A 17,960-nucleotide genomic window follows, 5' to 3' on the forward strand; every position below is an offset into this window, starting at 1 on the left:
TTCCTCCAGGGATAGCCAAAGAACTCTTGACAGTTCTAAAGTGTACGATCTGAATGGCTTGGTGTCTACTTTGTTTTATGTATTAGTATTAAATGTTCTACTTGTAGGAGCTTCAACAGCAGCTTATGATCGAGACGAAGAGTCTGAAAAAGACCAGACATTTCTACCAAAAGCTGCTCCATCAAGAGAGAAAAAACAAACGTACCAATCAATCCCTCATACCTTTTACAATTTATACTATAGGGCTTATACATTGAGAAATAAACACACCCTTTCAATGTGTTTTTCTGCTGAAGGTTCGGATGCTAGATTGATGGTGTCCAAAGTCAAAGTCCAGCTTGAGGAGTTGAGGTCCAAAGTGGAGTTTCTAGACTCTATAAAGAAATATCTGGAGGTGCGGACAGGTTGAACAGAAATAATCCCCAAATACTAACACAAAGCAGGCATAAAGTGCCTTCGGAAATCATTCAGACCCCTTTAATTTTTCCACATTTTGTTACGTTACAGAATTCATCTAAAATTGATTAAATAAATCATGTTAGTCTTCAATCTACACACAATACTGTATAATGACAAAGTGAAAACAGGTTTTTAGAAATGTTTGCAAATTTATTGCAAATAAAAATGGATACCTTATTTACATAAATATTCAGACCCTTTGCTATGAGACTCGAAATTGAGCTCAGGTGCATCCTGTTTCCATTGATCATCCTTGAGATGTTTCTACAACTTGATTGGAGTCCACCTGTGGTCAATTCAATTTATTGGACATGATTTGGAAAGGCACACACCTGTCTATATTAAGGTCCCACAGTTGACAGTGCATGTCAGAGCAAAAACCAAGCCATGAGGTTGAAGGAAATGTCCATAGAGCGCAGAGAGGATTGTGTCGAGGCACAGCCAAACTGAGCAATTGGGGGAGAAGGGCCTTGGTCAGGGAGGTGACGAAGACAGAGTTCCCCTGTGGAGAAGGACAACCATCTCTGCAGCAGTCCACAAATCAGGCCTTTATGGTAGTGACCAGACAGAAGCCACTCCTCAGTAAAAGGCAAATGACAGCCCGCTTGGAGTTTGCCAAAAGGTACCTGAAGACTCTCAGACCATGAGAAACAGGATTCTTTGGTCTGATGAAACCAACATTGAAGTATTTGGTCTGACTGTCAAGTGTCAGGTCTGGAGGAAATCTGGCACCATCCCTACGGTGAAGCATGGTGGTGGCAGCATCATGCTGTGGGGATGTTTTTCAGCGGCAGGGACTGGGAGACTAGTCAGGATTGAGAGAAAGATGAATGGAGCAAAGTACAGAGAGAATCTTGATTAAAATCTGCTCCAGAGTGCTCTGTACCTCAGACAGGGGCCAAGGTTCACCTTCCCACAGGAAAACAACCCTAAGCGCACAGCCATGACAACGCATGAGTGGCTTCCTGACACGTCTCTGAATGTCCTTGAGTGGCCCAGCCATTGCATGGACTTAAATCCGATCAAACATCTTTTGGAGAGACCTGAAAATAGCTGTGCAGCGACGCTTCCCATCCAACCTGACAGATCTTGAGAGGATCTGCTGAGAAAAATGGGAGAAACTCCCATAATACAGGTGTGCCAAGCTTGTAGTGTCATACCCAAGAAGACTCGAGGCCAAAGGTGCTTCAACAAAGTACTGAGTAAAGGGTCTGAATACTTAAGTAAATATGTGATATTTTAGTTTTTAATTGTAAGAAATTTGCAAAAAATTCTAAACTGTTTTTGCTTTGTCATTAAGGGATAGTGTGTGTAACTTGATAAGGAAAAAACGATTTAATACATTTTAGAATAAGACTAACGTAACCAAATGTGGATAAAGTCAAGGGGTCTGAATACTTTCCGAATTGCACTGTACACTCCATATCGCGGATTGTTTGTTGGTTCTGATTGGTTGTTGGTTCAAATCATTGATTGGTTACTGGTTCTGATGGGTTGTGGTTCATATCTCTGCCTGGTTGTTTTGGTCAGGTTCTGAGTGTGGATCAATGGGGTGTGGATGTGTCCCTCCTTCCCTCCCTGGCAGCCTCTGATCCAGGGAGCCCTCTGGATCTCCAGCCCTCAGAGGAGCCTGCCGTGTTGGGATTGGTGTCTTTGTCTGGGGCAGGGACAGGGAAGAGCAGCCTGCAGGCCGCCACACCCCTGGATTTCATGTCCTACCTCTATGCCAGGTAACACTAACTATATAACAGGTTACAGTAAAAGGTTTAGGTTAAAATAATACATGAACTATTAAACCCATGATTGTGATTAACAGTGTATTAGCAAGTATGGTTTAAATCAGAGCTTCCCTATTCCCGTTCTGGAGGGCCGAAACACTTCTGTTTTTTGTTTCTACCTTGTAGTTAATTGCACTTACATGGTGTCCCAAGTCTGAATCAGTCCCTGATTTAAAAGGGTGAAAATCAGAGGTTTTGGCCCTCCAGGACCGGAATTGTAGCCTCGCAAAGCCGCCTTATCCTGCAAGCTTACATAAAATGTTGCACGGATATCGTTTTATGTAAGCTTGCAGGGTCAGTTGGCTTTGAGGCTGCTGGAAGTGGGCAGCCCTGTTTTAAATGGTGGCCCTCTAGTGGCCAATGTGTTAAACTGAGCATCACAGTTTACTGTCCATCGTCATGCCTTTGATTGCTGAGAAAATGTAACATTTCATTTATACCTACATAGGGCACAATAAGACATGTCTGTTTATTTATATCTGTGTTCAAATGTGTTTCACTGATTTGTCCTAATTCGTTTAGACCTGTTGTGTGGTGCAATCGCTTAGATATTCCATTCAACAGATACCAAACTGAACTCTTTTCTTACTCCTCCTCTGACAGAAATGCTCCGTTGGAGGGTTACATCCAACAGTTCCTGTACACTTACCGCTATTTCTGTACCCCTCAAGAACTCCTTCAGTTCCTGATGGGCAAATTCACCAGTGCAGCAGCAGGGTATGTAGGCTACTATCGCCGAAATGGAAACGGACATAAGACAAAAAAGATTTTCATGCTGTTTGGATGGTGGCCTGACACCCTGTGTTTGCTTAGAAATATAATTGAAATGTCCGTTCTAGTCATTGTGTTTCTTTGGTTTTGATTCTGTGGAATTAATGTCTGGTCTAATAATTGTCTATGGTAAAATGCTAATTGAAGAAAATAATAAGAAAATGTTTGGTCACTTGTGAAATTTAAAAAAAAGCCAAATTGGCAATACTACTATAACTGTCTATCATAAATAGCTGCTGGAATGTGGCGAAACAGCATTTGCCCCAGTACTTTAGAAGCAGCTGCATCTACCGGGCCAGTAACTTCTCAGCACATTTCTGCTTCTTAGTTCAAAATTAACCTGCCATTGTAAACTATTGAAGACTACACGCAGAAAAGTCGTGCTATTTGTATTTGAGCAATATGATTGGCAGTTCACTCAAGAATCACTAGGCTTTTGAACCTGTAGTGCCACCTCTGCTTCCACAACTTTAGATTGAGGTCAAATAAGAAAACTGTTAACATGGGCTTGTTTAAAACAAGGATCACATTTTTGCACAACTATAATTATGTTGGCATGAATGCTGCCTTTGAAAATGAGCTACATTCTATCATACTTTTCTTATTCATTTTACTTCATGAAAATTTGACAAAATGGTTTAACATTGATAACATAATTCAAAACCAGTAATCTGCGATTGGGTTAAATCCAACATTCTTCCAGCATGTTTATGAATGTGTTACTTGAGTGTATGAATCCAGAATGGAAGTTGTTGCAATAACTGATATTATCAGTTTGATTGAATAGGGCCATTCAATTTGCCAGCTTTTCCATTCCTTTCCATTGTTTCCTGCAATACTCTGATTACATCATCATTCAAATTAAATAAAAATGTATTTGTATAGGATTTTTTACAAAAGGAAATTCATAACACATGAATTTCTGAAACCCACAGAAATCATTTGCTTTCCTAACAGTGTTGTCCATATTCTGCCTTTTTGCTCCCATCTCCTGAGATCATCGCTCTGTCTTCATTTAAATTCTTCTATACATTTTTTGTCCTGTTTTCTTTGTGGGCAAACAGTATATGCCTGTTCAGGGTCCCCTTGCGATGGAAGCGTTTCCCACAGTCACATGATTTATCTCCTGTGTGACACTTTTTATATGCATTTTCAGGTATTTTATTTAACCTTTATTTAACTAGACAAGTCAGTTAAGAACAAATTCTTATTTACAATGACAGCCTACCGGGGAACAGTGGGTTAACTGCCTTGTTCAGGGGCAGAATGACAGATTTTACCATGTCAGCTCGGGGATTCGATCCAGACAACCTTTTGGTTACTGGCTATCTGCCGCCCCATTAGGGACTCCTTGCGAGTGAAGCTTTTGCCACAGTGACCGCAGCTAAATGTCTTCTCCCCTGTGAGTCATCTGTTTTGTTAAGTTTCCCACTTACCTTTTTTTCTCTAAGTGAATCGTCTAGTGTGTCTAATGGTAGTTGATGTCAAGTCCTACTGGGTCGCTACTTACGACTGAGCTGTGACTGGAGGCATTGTTTTTGATTTTCTGAAGGGTCACAGAGAATGTGGAGACCCATTGGGTGGGTCACGGTGCGAAAAGGTTTGCGATCCAATGGCTTAGTCACTCTCGGTCTTCCTGATCACATTCCCTTTTCACACAGGCAGAAGTGAAATTGAGTCTTTGGTGTAAACAAAACAAAAAAATCCCTTGACGCTGCTCTTCCTGCTGACTGGTCCTGAGTTCCTGCTGTTTCTCCTTAATCTGTGTGGCTCTGTGTCCTCCTGCGCGAGACTGGGTCCTGCTCACAGTGCTGCTGCTCAGGGGTAACCCTGTTGGAGACAGCAAGAGAGAACCAGAGGGAGTCTATTATACAACGTTTTATCTCCGGTCTGATCTGCAACAGTCTCCGCAGCTGGTCATTCTCCTCTTTAGATCAGGAAATCTACTCCTGGTACTCTGCTACCACTTTCTCTACTACTGCAAGAATCTCTATGGCAACCGCCGATAACAAATGCTCATTCAGAAACATGCTCGGAGACTGGATTTTAGCCATTTTGAGTGGACCCTTGAGTACTCGTTTCAATGGATTCTAAGTTCACACAAGGAATGTTGAAAATCAAGGCAAACCTGCCTCCAATTCTGGTTCTGGGTTTTCCTCTTCTTTTGTTTTTCATCAGTTGTAAAGCCCAGAATGAACAACAGCAGCGCCAGCTGGATGGGTGTCTGTTCTGGGGTAGATGAGAACAAAAATGTGGATTGAGAAATGTTGTTCTAGAGCGGGGGTGTCTAACTTATTCCATGGAGTGCCTAGTGTCTGATTGTTTTGGGTTTTCCTTTTTTTCTGATTTTTGGTTTTCCCTTTTAATTAAGATCTAGACAACCAGGTGAGGAGAGTTACTTACTAATTAGTGACCTCAATGCATCAATCTAGTACAAGGGAGGAGCAAAAGCCTTCAGACAATCGGTCCTCCATGGAATGAGTTTGACAGGTGCTCTAGAGGAAGTTTGGTTCTGGGCTGGGATAGATAGCTGGAGGGAGTTGCAGACTCATGTCTAGCACACAGAGGGAGATAGAGTACAGACATGTTTTTCCCCCCCCTACAGTAGAGTTAGTCTCAAAACATGAAATCTTGTCACGACAAATCTAAGCCCAGGCCTGAATCACTTCTCAGAATGTCAGGCCTGACTCGGGCAGAAAATCAACTCTATTTTCAGGGGAATTCTGAAAAGTAGCTAGCCAGAATTAATGTTACTCTTTTGTAATAATGACAGCTTTTTTAACACCCCCCTCGCCCACTATGTCTGATCTTAATACTTTAGGCTTGAATATAGCTCATTTTCATATTTTTAAATATGTTGAAGATAATCTATGTAACTAGAATGTCCGGTCTAGATATTCTGTTTCTGTGCTTCTGTGTGATCTTCACATTCCTTTTTCTACCAGAGGTGATCCAGATGTGTCAGGGGACAGTGCTAAGGTGTACCACCGGAGTCTGGACGTGCTGCAAACCTGGCTGACTGACTACATAATGGTGGACTTCAGCCCCAAGTCCAGCCTGCTGATGACCCTGGAAAACTTCCTCACCACTGAAGTAATTACAGAGCTGATCAATCATCAATTAATCACAAAAAAGCTAAAAACCGGTCACTCAAGAAATTAATCATCGGATGAATGTCTCAACTGGGCCGGCAGGAAGCCTAGCGGTTACGAGCGTTGGGCCAGTAACCAAAAGGTTGCTGGTTTGCTTGTCCGAGCCAACTAGGTGAAAAATCTGTCTGTGCCCTTGAGCAAGACACTTAATCCTAATTGCTCTGGATAAGAGCATCTGCTAAATTATGTAAATGTCAACTAATTAGCGAAATCTGTAGCAGTGTTGTTGCTCTTGTCTATTTTTCAGTGTTTAGCCATGCAATACTCTGAAGGAGGGTTTTTGTAATGATCTGGTTCTTATTTAGGTGTCTCCGTTAGACAGTAGAGGAGAGAGACTTTTGACCACTCTTCAGAGGTCTCCCAGGAAGAGGTGGAGCCAAGGCTGTGGGAGCCCAATCAGCATGCAGGAGGATGATGATGATGCACTGTCTGTCCATACCTCATGCAAAAAATCAGCTATTGAGTACTCTGGAAGGAAGGTCCATAAAAGGATTATTATGAGTGTACTATTATGTTGTTGATGTTTTTTCTTGCCAGAAAAGAAAATGGTTGGTTCAAAGTACTGAAAGTTTGTCTGACTCAAAAATAATCAATTTACACTATGTATTTCAACTGATGGGGACCATCAGAGCTGCGTTGTATTCATTACGTGAATACTATGTTGCATTAGCATCAAACATTGGCACTAAACGGAAGAAAAGAGACTGAATAAAGGAGGGACTACCTGGACTTGTCCAATAAGAACCACAGTGTGTGCCCTAATCAATAGCAGCGACGGTATATACAGTACCTTCAGAAAGTATTCATACCCCCTTAACTCATTCCACATTTTGTTGTGTTACAGTTTGAATTCAAAATCGATTAAATATATTGTTTTCTCTCACCCATCGAGACAAAATACCCACATAATGACCAAATGAAAACATGTTTGCAAATGTATTGAAAATGAGATACCGAGATATCTATTTTAAGTATTCACATTTACATAAGTATTCAATACATGTTAGAATCATCTTTGGCAGCGATTACAGCTGTGAGTCTTTCTTGGTAAGAGCTTTACACACCTAGATTGTACAATATTTGCACATGGTTCTTTATCAAATTCTTTAAGCTCTGTGTAATTTGTTGTTAATTATTGCTAGACAGCCATTTTCAAGTCTTGCCTTAGATTTTAAAGCCGATTTTAAGTCTAAACTGGAACTAGGCCACTCAGGAACATTCAGTTTCGTCTTGGTAAGCAACTCCAATGTATATTTGGCCTTGTGTTTTAGATTATTGTCCTGCTGAAAGGTACATTTGTCGCCCAGTGTCTGTTGGAAAGCAGACTGAACCAGGATTTCCTCTTGGATTTTGCCTGTGCTTAGCCCTATTCCATTTAATTTTATCCAGCAAAAAACTCCCTCTTCCCTCTTCCCTCTGCCGATAACAAGCATACCCATAACATGATGCAGCCAACACCATGCTTGAAAATATGAAGAGTGGTACTCAGTGATGTGCTGTTGTATTTGCCCCAAACATAACACTTTGTATTCAGGACATAAAGTGCATTTCATTGCCCCATTTTAAAAAAAAGTTTTACTTTAGTGCCTTATTGCAAAATGCATGTTCTGGAATATTTTTTTATTTTGTACAGGTTTCCTTTTCGCTCTGTCATTTAGGTTAGTATTGTGGAGTAGCTATAATGTTTTTGATCAATCATTTTTCTCCTATCACAGCCATTAAACTCTGTAACTGTTTTAAAGTCACCATTTGCCTAATGGTAAAATCCCTGAGCGGATTCCTTTCTCTCCGGCAACTGACTTAGTAAGGATGCCTGTATCTTTGTAGTGACTGTCGTGTATTGTTACACCATCCAAAGTGTAATTAATAACTTGTCCATGCTCAAAGGGCTATTCAGTGTCGCTTTGGATTTTGTTACCCAATTGGTGCCCTTCTTTGCGAAACGTTGGTTGACTCTGTGTTTGAAGTTCACTGCTCGACTGAGGGAACTTACAATTATCTGTATGTGTGGGCTACAGAGATGAGGTAGTCATTCAAAAGTCATGTTCAACACTATTACTGCACATGCAACTTATGTGACTTGTTAAACATAATTACTCCTGAACATAATTAGGCTTGCCATAACAAAGCGGTTGAATACTTACTGACTCAAGACATTTAAACTTTTCATTTTTTATTAATTTGTAAAAATGTCTAAAAACATAATTCCACTTTGACATTATGGGGTATTGTGTGTAGGCCAGTGACACTAAATGTAATCCATTTTAAATTGAGGCTGTAACACAACAAAGGGGGAAAGTCGAGGGGTCTGAATCATTTCTGAAGGCACTGTATGTATTCATAGCCAGAACCTTTCTAAGTTGATGTATCTCTGTAGAGCTTCCAGTGGAGGATATCCAGGGTGGTTGAGCCCCAGTCGACCCAGCCTAAAGACAAGGCCTACTCCATAGCAGCAGCCCTGCCCCGGCCCTACTACACCTCGATTATGGATGACATCTCCAGTGCCTGCCTTAGAAGCGAGGAGAGACACCCCTTTAGTCAGAGTGAACACAGCGCCCAACACACGGCACGGCAACTCACTCTACTGCAGCAGGTACACACGAACGCACGCACACATGCACAGCCCACCAAATCATCCTGCTGCAACATATGCACAGACATGCAATTTCTACCTCTCACATGCATTCACACTCACCCACAAACATTGTCATTTATAAACACCAGGGGGAGACAAATCACTCCTTTACAATTTTTAAAACAGATTCACACACCTGCAATATATATTTACATTTACATTTGAGTCATTTAGCAGATAAATGTGTAAAATAAGCTTTTGGTTTGAATTTTTTTTCTACAAATGCAGGAAATGTTTCAAGGCTGTCACCCAATTCATTTCCTCAACTCTAAATCTCAAGGAGTCAGGGACAAAGCTGTTTGTGTCACCAAGTGAGTAAATATTCCCTGCGCTCCAAATATTTCAGTGGCTTTTCAGTCAAATTTGTTTGAAGTACCAAATGAGTACACCAGAATGTATAATCTGAACACATTATCACTTGCTAGATAATGAGCCATTCGTTCCAGTCAGCCATTGCATCCCTGACAATTTGGGACATAAAATAAACCATCCATCAACAGCCCAGTCTCTCGTCTGACTGCCTGTCTTCTGCCACAGACATGCGTCACACTCTGTTCCTCCAGTAGAGGGCAGCAGTCTATTTGTTCATGAAGGGACTCCACAGGACAGCCACCTCCAACAGCTACTGAGATATGCTGACAGCGTCTCCAATTGGGTCTCTGCAGAAATCGTCATCTGTGATTCGATAAAGGTGAGATCTACTAGTAAACGAGGCTACAACTCTGTTGGACAGTACGGTGTGATCTCTATATCGACGTGCATCATTAATTCATTGAACACACACACACACACGTCATTTATTTGCATTCACAGTCAGCCGTTGCCCATTGAATCTAATTACGTGAGAGCCATCAGATGCACTTATATGATGTGTTCTTTGTTTTCTATAACGATGTGTGTGAATGCATGACCATCGGATCTCCCGTCTTCTTTTCTTGCTGCAGATCCAAGCGGCTTTGCTCACCAAGTTTCTCCTAATTGCCAAACACTGCTATGAATCAAGAGACTTTGCCACAGCAATGCAGGTCCTTGGAGCCCTGGAGAATGTGATTGTCATGCAATTACCGGTAAGTCTGCGTGCCTGCATTTGAAACGGCACTCTATTCCCTACATACATTGTATTGCACTACTTCGGACCAGAGCCATTTTCGGAATCACCCCATGGGGAAAAAAAGAATACTAATTCTACACAGACAGGGTGGAACGTTTGTAAAGTAACGTACCTCTTAGGCCCTTAATGAAGGGAAATGTCTATTTTACCCTGCTGTTATGGAAGCCAGAACATCAGAATTTGTGTTGAAACAAGACGTAGGAGGAAGTAACGGCACCGAAAATGTGTGCTTACCCCGTGAAGTGCAACAGAAACGTCCCGTTTTAATTGTGTAAGTGTAACAACTGAAATGGATGTATTCTTGTTGTTTCTCCATGTTCTAATAATATTCTACCTGTTCTAGTCAATGCTGAACTTTTAAGGGAGTAAAGCTTCCGTAAGTGTGAGACAGATTTATTGGTTCTTGCTAAATGAAACACCTCTTCTCTTGCCGATAGGTTTGGAAACATCTGTCTACCAAGGTGTGTGAGGTCCTTGAGGATCTGCGAGCCGTGCAGGTGAGGCCGCGCGCGTGTGCGTGTGTGTGCGTGCGTGTGCGCGTGTGTGTGTGTCCTCTGCTGTACCAGAGACGTGGTGCTTCAGGCAAATAAACCGAAAGAAAAACACCTTCAAGCAGCACATCTGTGTGTGAAATTCTGTGACATGCTCACAGCTGGCCAGCATTTTGTTATATTTATTTTTTTACTGGTTTATTTAAACGATTGTTATATAGAAACTAATCTTGTGCTACCAGACATCACACCATATTCTCATTTGAGAATGACTGAAGGCTGGTGTAAAGTACTTAATTAAAAATACTTTAAGTATTTATTTATGTTATTTTGGGGGGTATTTTTACTGTTTTTGACAACTTTTACTTCACTACATTTCTAACGAAAATAATGTACTTTTTACTCCATACATTTTAAGCACTTTTTAAATTTTGACTGGAAAATAGTCCAATTCACACACTTATAAGAGAACATCCCTGGTCATCCCTACTGCCTCTGATCTGGCGGACTCATTAAACACATGTGTTTTGTTTGTAAATTAATGTCTGAGTGTTGGAGTTTGCGCCTGGCTATCTGTAAATTACAATTGGGCCATCTAAACTCAGCAAAAAAATAAATGGACCCTGTCTTTCAAAGATAATTAGTAAAAATCCAAATTACTTCACAGATCTTCATTGTAAAGGGTTTAAACACTGTTTTCCATGCTTGTTCAATAAACAATTAACATGCACCTGTGGGACGGACACTAACAGCTTACAGATGGTAGGCAGTTAAGGTCACAGTTATGAAAACGTAGGACACTAACAAGGCATTTCTACTGACTCTGAAAAACAACAAAAGAAAGATGCCCAGGGTCCCTGCTCATCTGCGTGAACGTGCCTTAGGCATGCTGCAAGGAGGCATGGGGACTGCAGATGTGGCCAGAGCAATAAATTGCAATGTCCGTACTGTGAGATGCCTAAGAAAGCGCTACAGGGAGACAGGATGTGCAGCTGATCGTCCTCACAGTGGCGGACCACATACCGATCCTGTGCAGGTGTCGTTACACATCCGAACATTACACCTGCAGGACAGGTACAGAATAGCAACAACAACTGCCCAACAACTACACCAGGTATGCACAATCCCTCCGTCAGTGCCCAGACTGTCCGCAATAGGCTGAGAGAGGCTGCACTGGGGGCTTGTAGGCCTGTTGTAAGGCAGGTCCTCACCAGACATCACCGGCAACAGCGTCGCCTATGGGCACAAACCCACCATCGCTGGACCAGACAGAACTGGCAAGAAGGGCTCTTCACTGACGAGTCACGGTTTTGTCTCACCAGAGGTGATGGGCGGATTTGCGTTTGTCGTTGAAGGAATGACTGTTACACCGAGGTCTGTACTCTGGAGCGGGATCGATTTGGAGGTGGAGGGTCCGTCATGGTCTGGGATGCTGTGTCACAGCATGATCGGACTGAGCTTGTTGTCATTGCAGGCAATCTCAATGCTGTGTGTTACAGGGAAGACATACTCCCTCATGTAGGTCCCTTCCTGCAGGCTCATCCTGACATGACCCTCCAGTATGACAATGCCACCAGCCATACTGCTCATTTTGTGTGTGATTTCCTGCAAGGCAGGAAAGTCAGTGTTCTGCCATGGCCAGCGAAGAGCCTGGATCTCAATCCCATTGAGCATGTCTGGGACCTGTTGGATCGGAGGGTGAGGGCTAGGGCCATTCCCCCAGAAATGTCCGGGAACTTGCAGGTGCCTTGGTGGAAGAGTGGGGTAACATCTCACAGGAAGAACTGGCAAATCTGGTGCAGTCATGAGGAGGAGATGCACTGCAGTACTTAATGCAGCTGGTGGCCACACCAGATACTGACTGTTACTTTTGATTTTGACCCCCTATTTATTCAGGGACACATTATTCCATTTCTGTTAGTCACATGTCTGTGGAACTTGTTCAGTTTATGTCTCAGTTGTTGAATTTTTTTTATGTTAATACAAATATTTACACATGTTAAGTTTGCTGAAAATTAACACAGTTGACAGTGAGAGGAAGTTTATTTTTTTGCTGAGTTTAGTTTGCATAATATAAGGGGTTGAAATCATTAAAACCTTTACTTTTGATACTTGATACTAAGTATATTTGAGCAATTCCATTGACTTTTGACATTTAAGAATATTTAAACCAACTACTTTTAGACTTTTGCTCAAGTAGTATTTTACTGGGTGACTTTTACTTGAGTCATTTTCTATTAAGTTATCTTTACTTTTACTCAAGTATAACATTTTAGGACTTTTTCTTCCACTGGCTATGTATTTATTTATATAACCTTTATTTAACTAGGCAAGTCAGTTACGAACAAATTCTTATTTACAATGACAGCCTACCCCAGCCAAACCCGGACAACGCTGGGCCAATTGTGCGCTGTCCTATAGGACTCCCAATCACGCCCGGATGTGATTCTGCCTGGATTCAAACCAGGGACTGCAGTGACGCCTCTTGCACTGAGATGCAGTGCCTTAGACCGCTGCGCATATAAAACCAAACTTGATGGAAAATATTCTCAAGTAACATTCAGTACACGTGCCGACCTTGGAAGAGGAGGGATTTTGCTCAACTTTACAGTTTATTTTTTTCATGAAATCAATGTTATAAATCAATGGAAGAGTAAGACATCTGTTTGTGAATGCTCTTTCCCTCTCTCCCCTCCCCTTCCCTCTCTGTCAGGTCTTTCTGAAGAGTGATAACCTGTGTCTGATGGGAGGAGAGCATGTGAGGAGGAGACCCACCCTCCCTGCTGTCCACATCCTGGCCATGCACATCCAGCAGCTGGAGATAGGAGCCTTCACTCTGACCAGTGGCGCCTACAAGTGGCCAAAACTCAGGTGAGTGAACGTAATGCAATTTCTCAGGGCCGGTTTCCTGGACACAGATTAAGTCGTGGACTAAAAAGGATGTTTTAAGGAGAATCTGAATGGAGTATTTGAAAGCGGGTTTAAATCAAGGACTAGGCTTATTTAGGGTCCGGGAAACCGCCACCTGGGCCTGTATTCACAAACTGTCTCAGAGTAGGAGTGGTGACTTAGGATCAGTGTAGCCTTTTAGATCATAATGAATAAGATTATATGGACAGGGAAAATGTGATCCTAGATTCACATGCTTTGTGAATACATGCGTAGGACTATGTTTAATCTGGGTCTAGAAAATCTTGTAGCCTACACAAGTCCAAAACACTCAACATACTTGCCAATAGCATTTATTTGCATGTATCTACATTTGAGATTAATTTTGGTCACCTTTGCACTGACAGGGATATCAACCTGACACTCATTGATAAACGGCATAAACTTGAGATTAACTTTCTCCCTCGATGTAACGAAGTGGGCCAAATTGCCATCAAACAAGTTTCCCTGTGTCCTTCTACCCACTCAAATATGGCGGCCAGATGCTGGGTTCACAGAAAGTCGCGGCGGACGATAATGACACAGCTGCTTATTCTGTGGCAGTCGTGTACGATTTGGGTTCCTCTACTAAAGCTAGCACACAGCCAGATGGTGTATCGGGGATAGGGTGTGATATTAGGAGATGTGGCACACCAGGTGCTCCGAGACGCATCGATGTTGACAGATGCTGTGGTCATAAGGGTCACGGTGAGAGGCTGCATCACAGCTGGTTATGATAGACCCTAGGTTCCCCGACTACTCTGGAAATCAGGTCACTTACTGTACTGTATATGGTGCAAGTGTTCAGTAAAGTGGTGGGAAACTATGTTTGTGTTTCTGCCGCAGATGAACAATAGCGAACTCATTTTTCTCCTTTTTACTGTCTTGTTCTCCATCTCCATGGTGGCCCCAACTTTTACCGCGGCATTTGTCCAAATTTTCTGTACTTTCTTGTCACCCCTCTTTGCGGCTTTATCTGCTTCTCTCTCTCACTCTCTCACTCACTCACTCTCTCTCACTCACTCTCCAGAACCATAGCCAAGGTGGTGAGTCAGGTGCATGCATTCCAGGAGACGGTGTACTCCTTCACTCCTGACCTGGGGCTGCAGGCCTACATCAGACTAAGAATAGCCCACCTCAGTGGCTGTGACATTCCCCTGCTGGCTGCAGACAACGAGGCCAACTTCCACCACAACCCCACTGACCGACACACCCGCAGGATCCAGGACACACTGAAGAGGGTGAAGGCCACCTTCCAGTGACCCGCATCCTTGCTAATCTAGGATCAATTTGGTCTATTAAGTCATAATGAATATGATTATATGGACAGAGAGGACCTATTCCTAGCCCAGGTCAGACAACTACTCAACAGACTTCGAACCCCCCACACCCCACTGGGTTCCTATAGTAGCAGGGACTGGGTGGGTGTCTGGGAAAAACTGTTCATTTTTCTCTGTTTATTGGTAATATATTTTTTTTGTAAGAATCCAGCTCAACCTCCCACATTGCACCCCATAGCCTGACAACCCACAGCACACATCCAACTCCTTGATTCTCTCCTAAGCGGACTCCAATGTCCAATTTGTAAGTCGCTCTGGATAAGAGCGTCTGCTAAATGACTTAAATGTAAATGTAAGTGAAACTTTGAATTGTTTTTTTATTTTATTTTTTATATTGGGATGAGGAGAGTAGAAAACAGTATGGGACTTTTAAAAATCCTTCTGGTGGAGGCATATCGATGCTCGCGTTTCTCTTACACGAATTTTGATTGCTCGTCTCCGAGACAACATAATGATGCTAATGTGCAACAATGTTTCATGATGAGTTGACGTAATGTCTTTAAATCACTTTAATTCACTAAGTGTACTATGCTAAATGAGATATTTTGATACAACCACAGATAGCTAATGACCATTTTCATCCCTCCGGAGCACCATTTTAAATACATTGACAACGGCTATTTGACATGATAATTACAGCATTTCAAGATACAAGAGAAATATCAAAATCATGATGTATTTTGCTATTATGACAAAATGATTTCAAATACCTGAATAATTGCTATAGTTCCACACACTAAGTGTTTTTTAATTTTTTAAACAAACGTTAATGTTGCAATGTAACTACGGTGTATATAGGCTACAAATTGTTGCATAGTCAGACTTGCAAAGATGAAATTAGATCATTTTCTAAACATGTGATTTGCAAACTAATTGAAACAACTGCAATAAATGTTTTAATCGATTGAGTTTGCTACACATCTTGAGCATGGTATGCTACCTTCTTGTCCCTGGTTGATTAATGCTAAAACATCATGAAATGTTCTGTCTTTCTTTCAGTCAAAAGAAATATATCAACATACATGCATGTGGCATAACAAAAACATAAACATTGGCATAATCATACTACCATATTTAGCACATAGACATCTTGTTAAGTTAATTCTCGTTTTAAGTGATGTACTGAATATGAGAATTAAGTGTTGTAGTTAGAATTATTGTATGTCTCCTAGCACTATTTCAAAGTACGCAAAGTAAATGAGCTTGTAATCTTTCATGTTTCAGAGTCTGATGTAAATGTGCTAAATATGTTAGTTTATGCCAAATGCCTCTTTTTTGGGGGTCTTTTCCCACATATGTTCATATATTTTCTGACTGAAAGAAAAGTTCCGGATTTTTATATAATTCATCAACCAGGGGACGAGAATGTAGCCCACCATGCTTAAAATGAGAAGCAAACTCAATCTATGAAAATATGTATTACTAATAAATCTTACTTGTGTTTTTGTATGGATTTATAGCAACAACACAAACAAACAAAAACGACCTGATCGCTGAGGATCGGAGAGCATGCGTCAGTGGCAGGCTCATTGTGTGTGGAGATGTTATAGTTGTGCGTCCAATTTGTCTCCGACTACTAAGGACGTTGCCACAGAGGCGAGGAAATATGCTCTGTATGGAAGCGACTTCCCCCTGCGGCGTCCCGTGAGGACCGGACAGCTTCCATTGTTATCTGACGGGATCAGGGCACCTCTTCAAAGCACTCGAGATAAAGGGTCGTAATTGGGAGGCTGAGAAGCAATAGTCAGATCATCGATAAAGGAGACATTCAATATATCCTGATCTGCATTGTCATAGCTAAGCGATAATTTTAGGGGTATTGTCCCGTAGCTGCTGGGGGTCTTCCATCTGAAGAGACTGAAACCCGTGAAGGGCTTCGTATACAGAGAGAAGGGACACCTGGCGACATTGGCCTGGTTGGATCATTTGGGTTGACCAAATTTCTTCAACTTCCCATTTCTAGATGTTTTTGACATTCTTTCTGGCGAACATCTGGCTGGAATGCAATTTTGGACAGGCCTCTTTGGGGATATTTTACGCATGTGTAAGCAATGCAAAACCACATGTACTGTAGCCATTGTAGGCGTTTTTCAGACTTCTTTAGAGCTTGCTCTCCATTATTTACATTACAATCAAACCTAATTGTGTTGCTACTGTAATACCTTTGATCTGTAATGTTTAAACCGACTGCGCCAAATGCTGTCTGTTGGGCCAGTGGCGCCAGTGCTCACCGGGGTATCGAAGAGGTGTTAATGCTAAACCATTAGAGTAGTATTTTACTTGCCTTTGCTTTACATTTGATTTCAGTGTTGTGGAAGGGGCTTAGAAAGGAATGATGTAAATGATCAGACTGCATTGTTGTGTAAAATCATTTAAATAATTAATATCAGAGTGGGCAAATATAAAGGATTATAAAATATCATTCCATTCCCATAAAATCATAGAGGCCACAGTGATTGCATGAAATGTATGTGTACGATCCCACGACCGTCTTTAAACGTTTCAATCAGGTGGGGTGCAGAACTCCACCACTTTCGGTTTAGTTTAATAAAAGATATTGTTGCAAAAGCGTTAGACCGATTAGCCTCGCGATTTGTGAACTCGTGCAAAAATGATCTGTCAATCATTTTGGATTTAAAAGGTCTAGGTAGCCTAGTCAGCCCAAGTTGAATCAATAATCACAATAGACCGGGAGTTATTAGGCCTACATGATGCAAACATGCACAAAGCAGTTATATTGTCCAATCATGTTGCTGTCACTGTTTCTGTGTAGGCTAGAGGACACCCCCCTGTTAGTCTGGCTTTAAATATAATGAATATGAACAAGTACAAGGTTGCTGCAGTTTGACAGGGGTTTTATCCACCCCAAGGCCAGGAGTTTTGCCAATACTTTTTTAAAAACCATGTGACCAGATTAGAAAAACTCTGGTCCCATCATAGCCCACATAAAACCTTTTTACAACTGGTTAATCACCTAATACTGTAGAAGGTCTGGACTTGTACCTGTTTAGGTTACCAGATCAGGATAAACTACTGGCCCCAGGAACAAAGATCGCCCCAGCACTGTGGTGTCACCTCTGGGATCACAAGGTACAGACATAGACACAATTGTCTCCTCACTAACTTTGCCTGTGGCAAATCCTGTTATCTTGATTAGATAGTGTTTTTAATTGGTCTGCTGTTTTCAGTGTGATCTATTCGCTCTGGAATACAACTTAAACGTCAAGTTCTTATTTTTATTGATATTAAATACACACATTGTGTCAACATATAACATCCTTTGAACTATGATGCA

The 17,960-nt window shown here is 41.7% G+C and overlaps 1 protein-coding gene across 1 annotated transcript in view; it reads left to right on the plus strand.

Moving 5' to 3' along the window:
• LOC115134912 (kinase non-catalytic C-lobe domain-containing protein 1-like) overlaps window positions 1-17,239 on the plus strand; it is a 49,727-nt gene extending 32,488 nt beyond the window's left edge. The window contains 13 exon segments of the mRNA XM_065023305.1: window positions 108-201; window positions 297-394; window positions 1,990-2,189; window positions 2,841-2,954; window positions 5,954-6,101; window positions 6,466-6,639; window positions 8,538-8,753; window positions 9,024-9,106; window positions 9,333-9,486; window positions 9,740-9,862; window positions 10,344-10,403; window positions 13,111-13,268; window positions 14,356-17,239. Coding sequence (XP_064879377.1) covers window positions 108-201; window positions 297-394; window positions 1,990-2,189; window positions 2,841-2,954; window positions 5,954-6,101; window positions 6,466-6,639; window positions 8,538-8,753; window positions 9,024-9,106; window positions 9,333-9,486; window positions 9,740-9,862; window positions 10,344-10,403; window positions 13,111-13,268; window positions 14,356-14,587 — 1,854 coding nt within the window. The 3' untranslated portion in view covers window positions 14,588-17,239.
• Window positions 17,240-17,960: the final 721 nt, after the last annotated feature.

This window comes from Oncorhynchus nerka, linkage group LG10 (genome assembly GCF_034236695.1).
Source record: "Oncorhynchus nerka isolate Pitt River linkage group LG10, Oner_Uvic_2.0, whole genome shotgun sequence".
NCBI lineage: Eukaryota > Metazoa > Chordata > Actinopteri > Salmoniformes > Salmonidae > Oncorhynchus > Oncorhynchus nerka.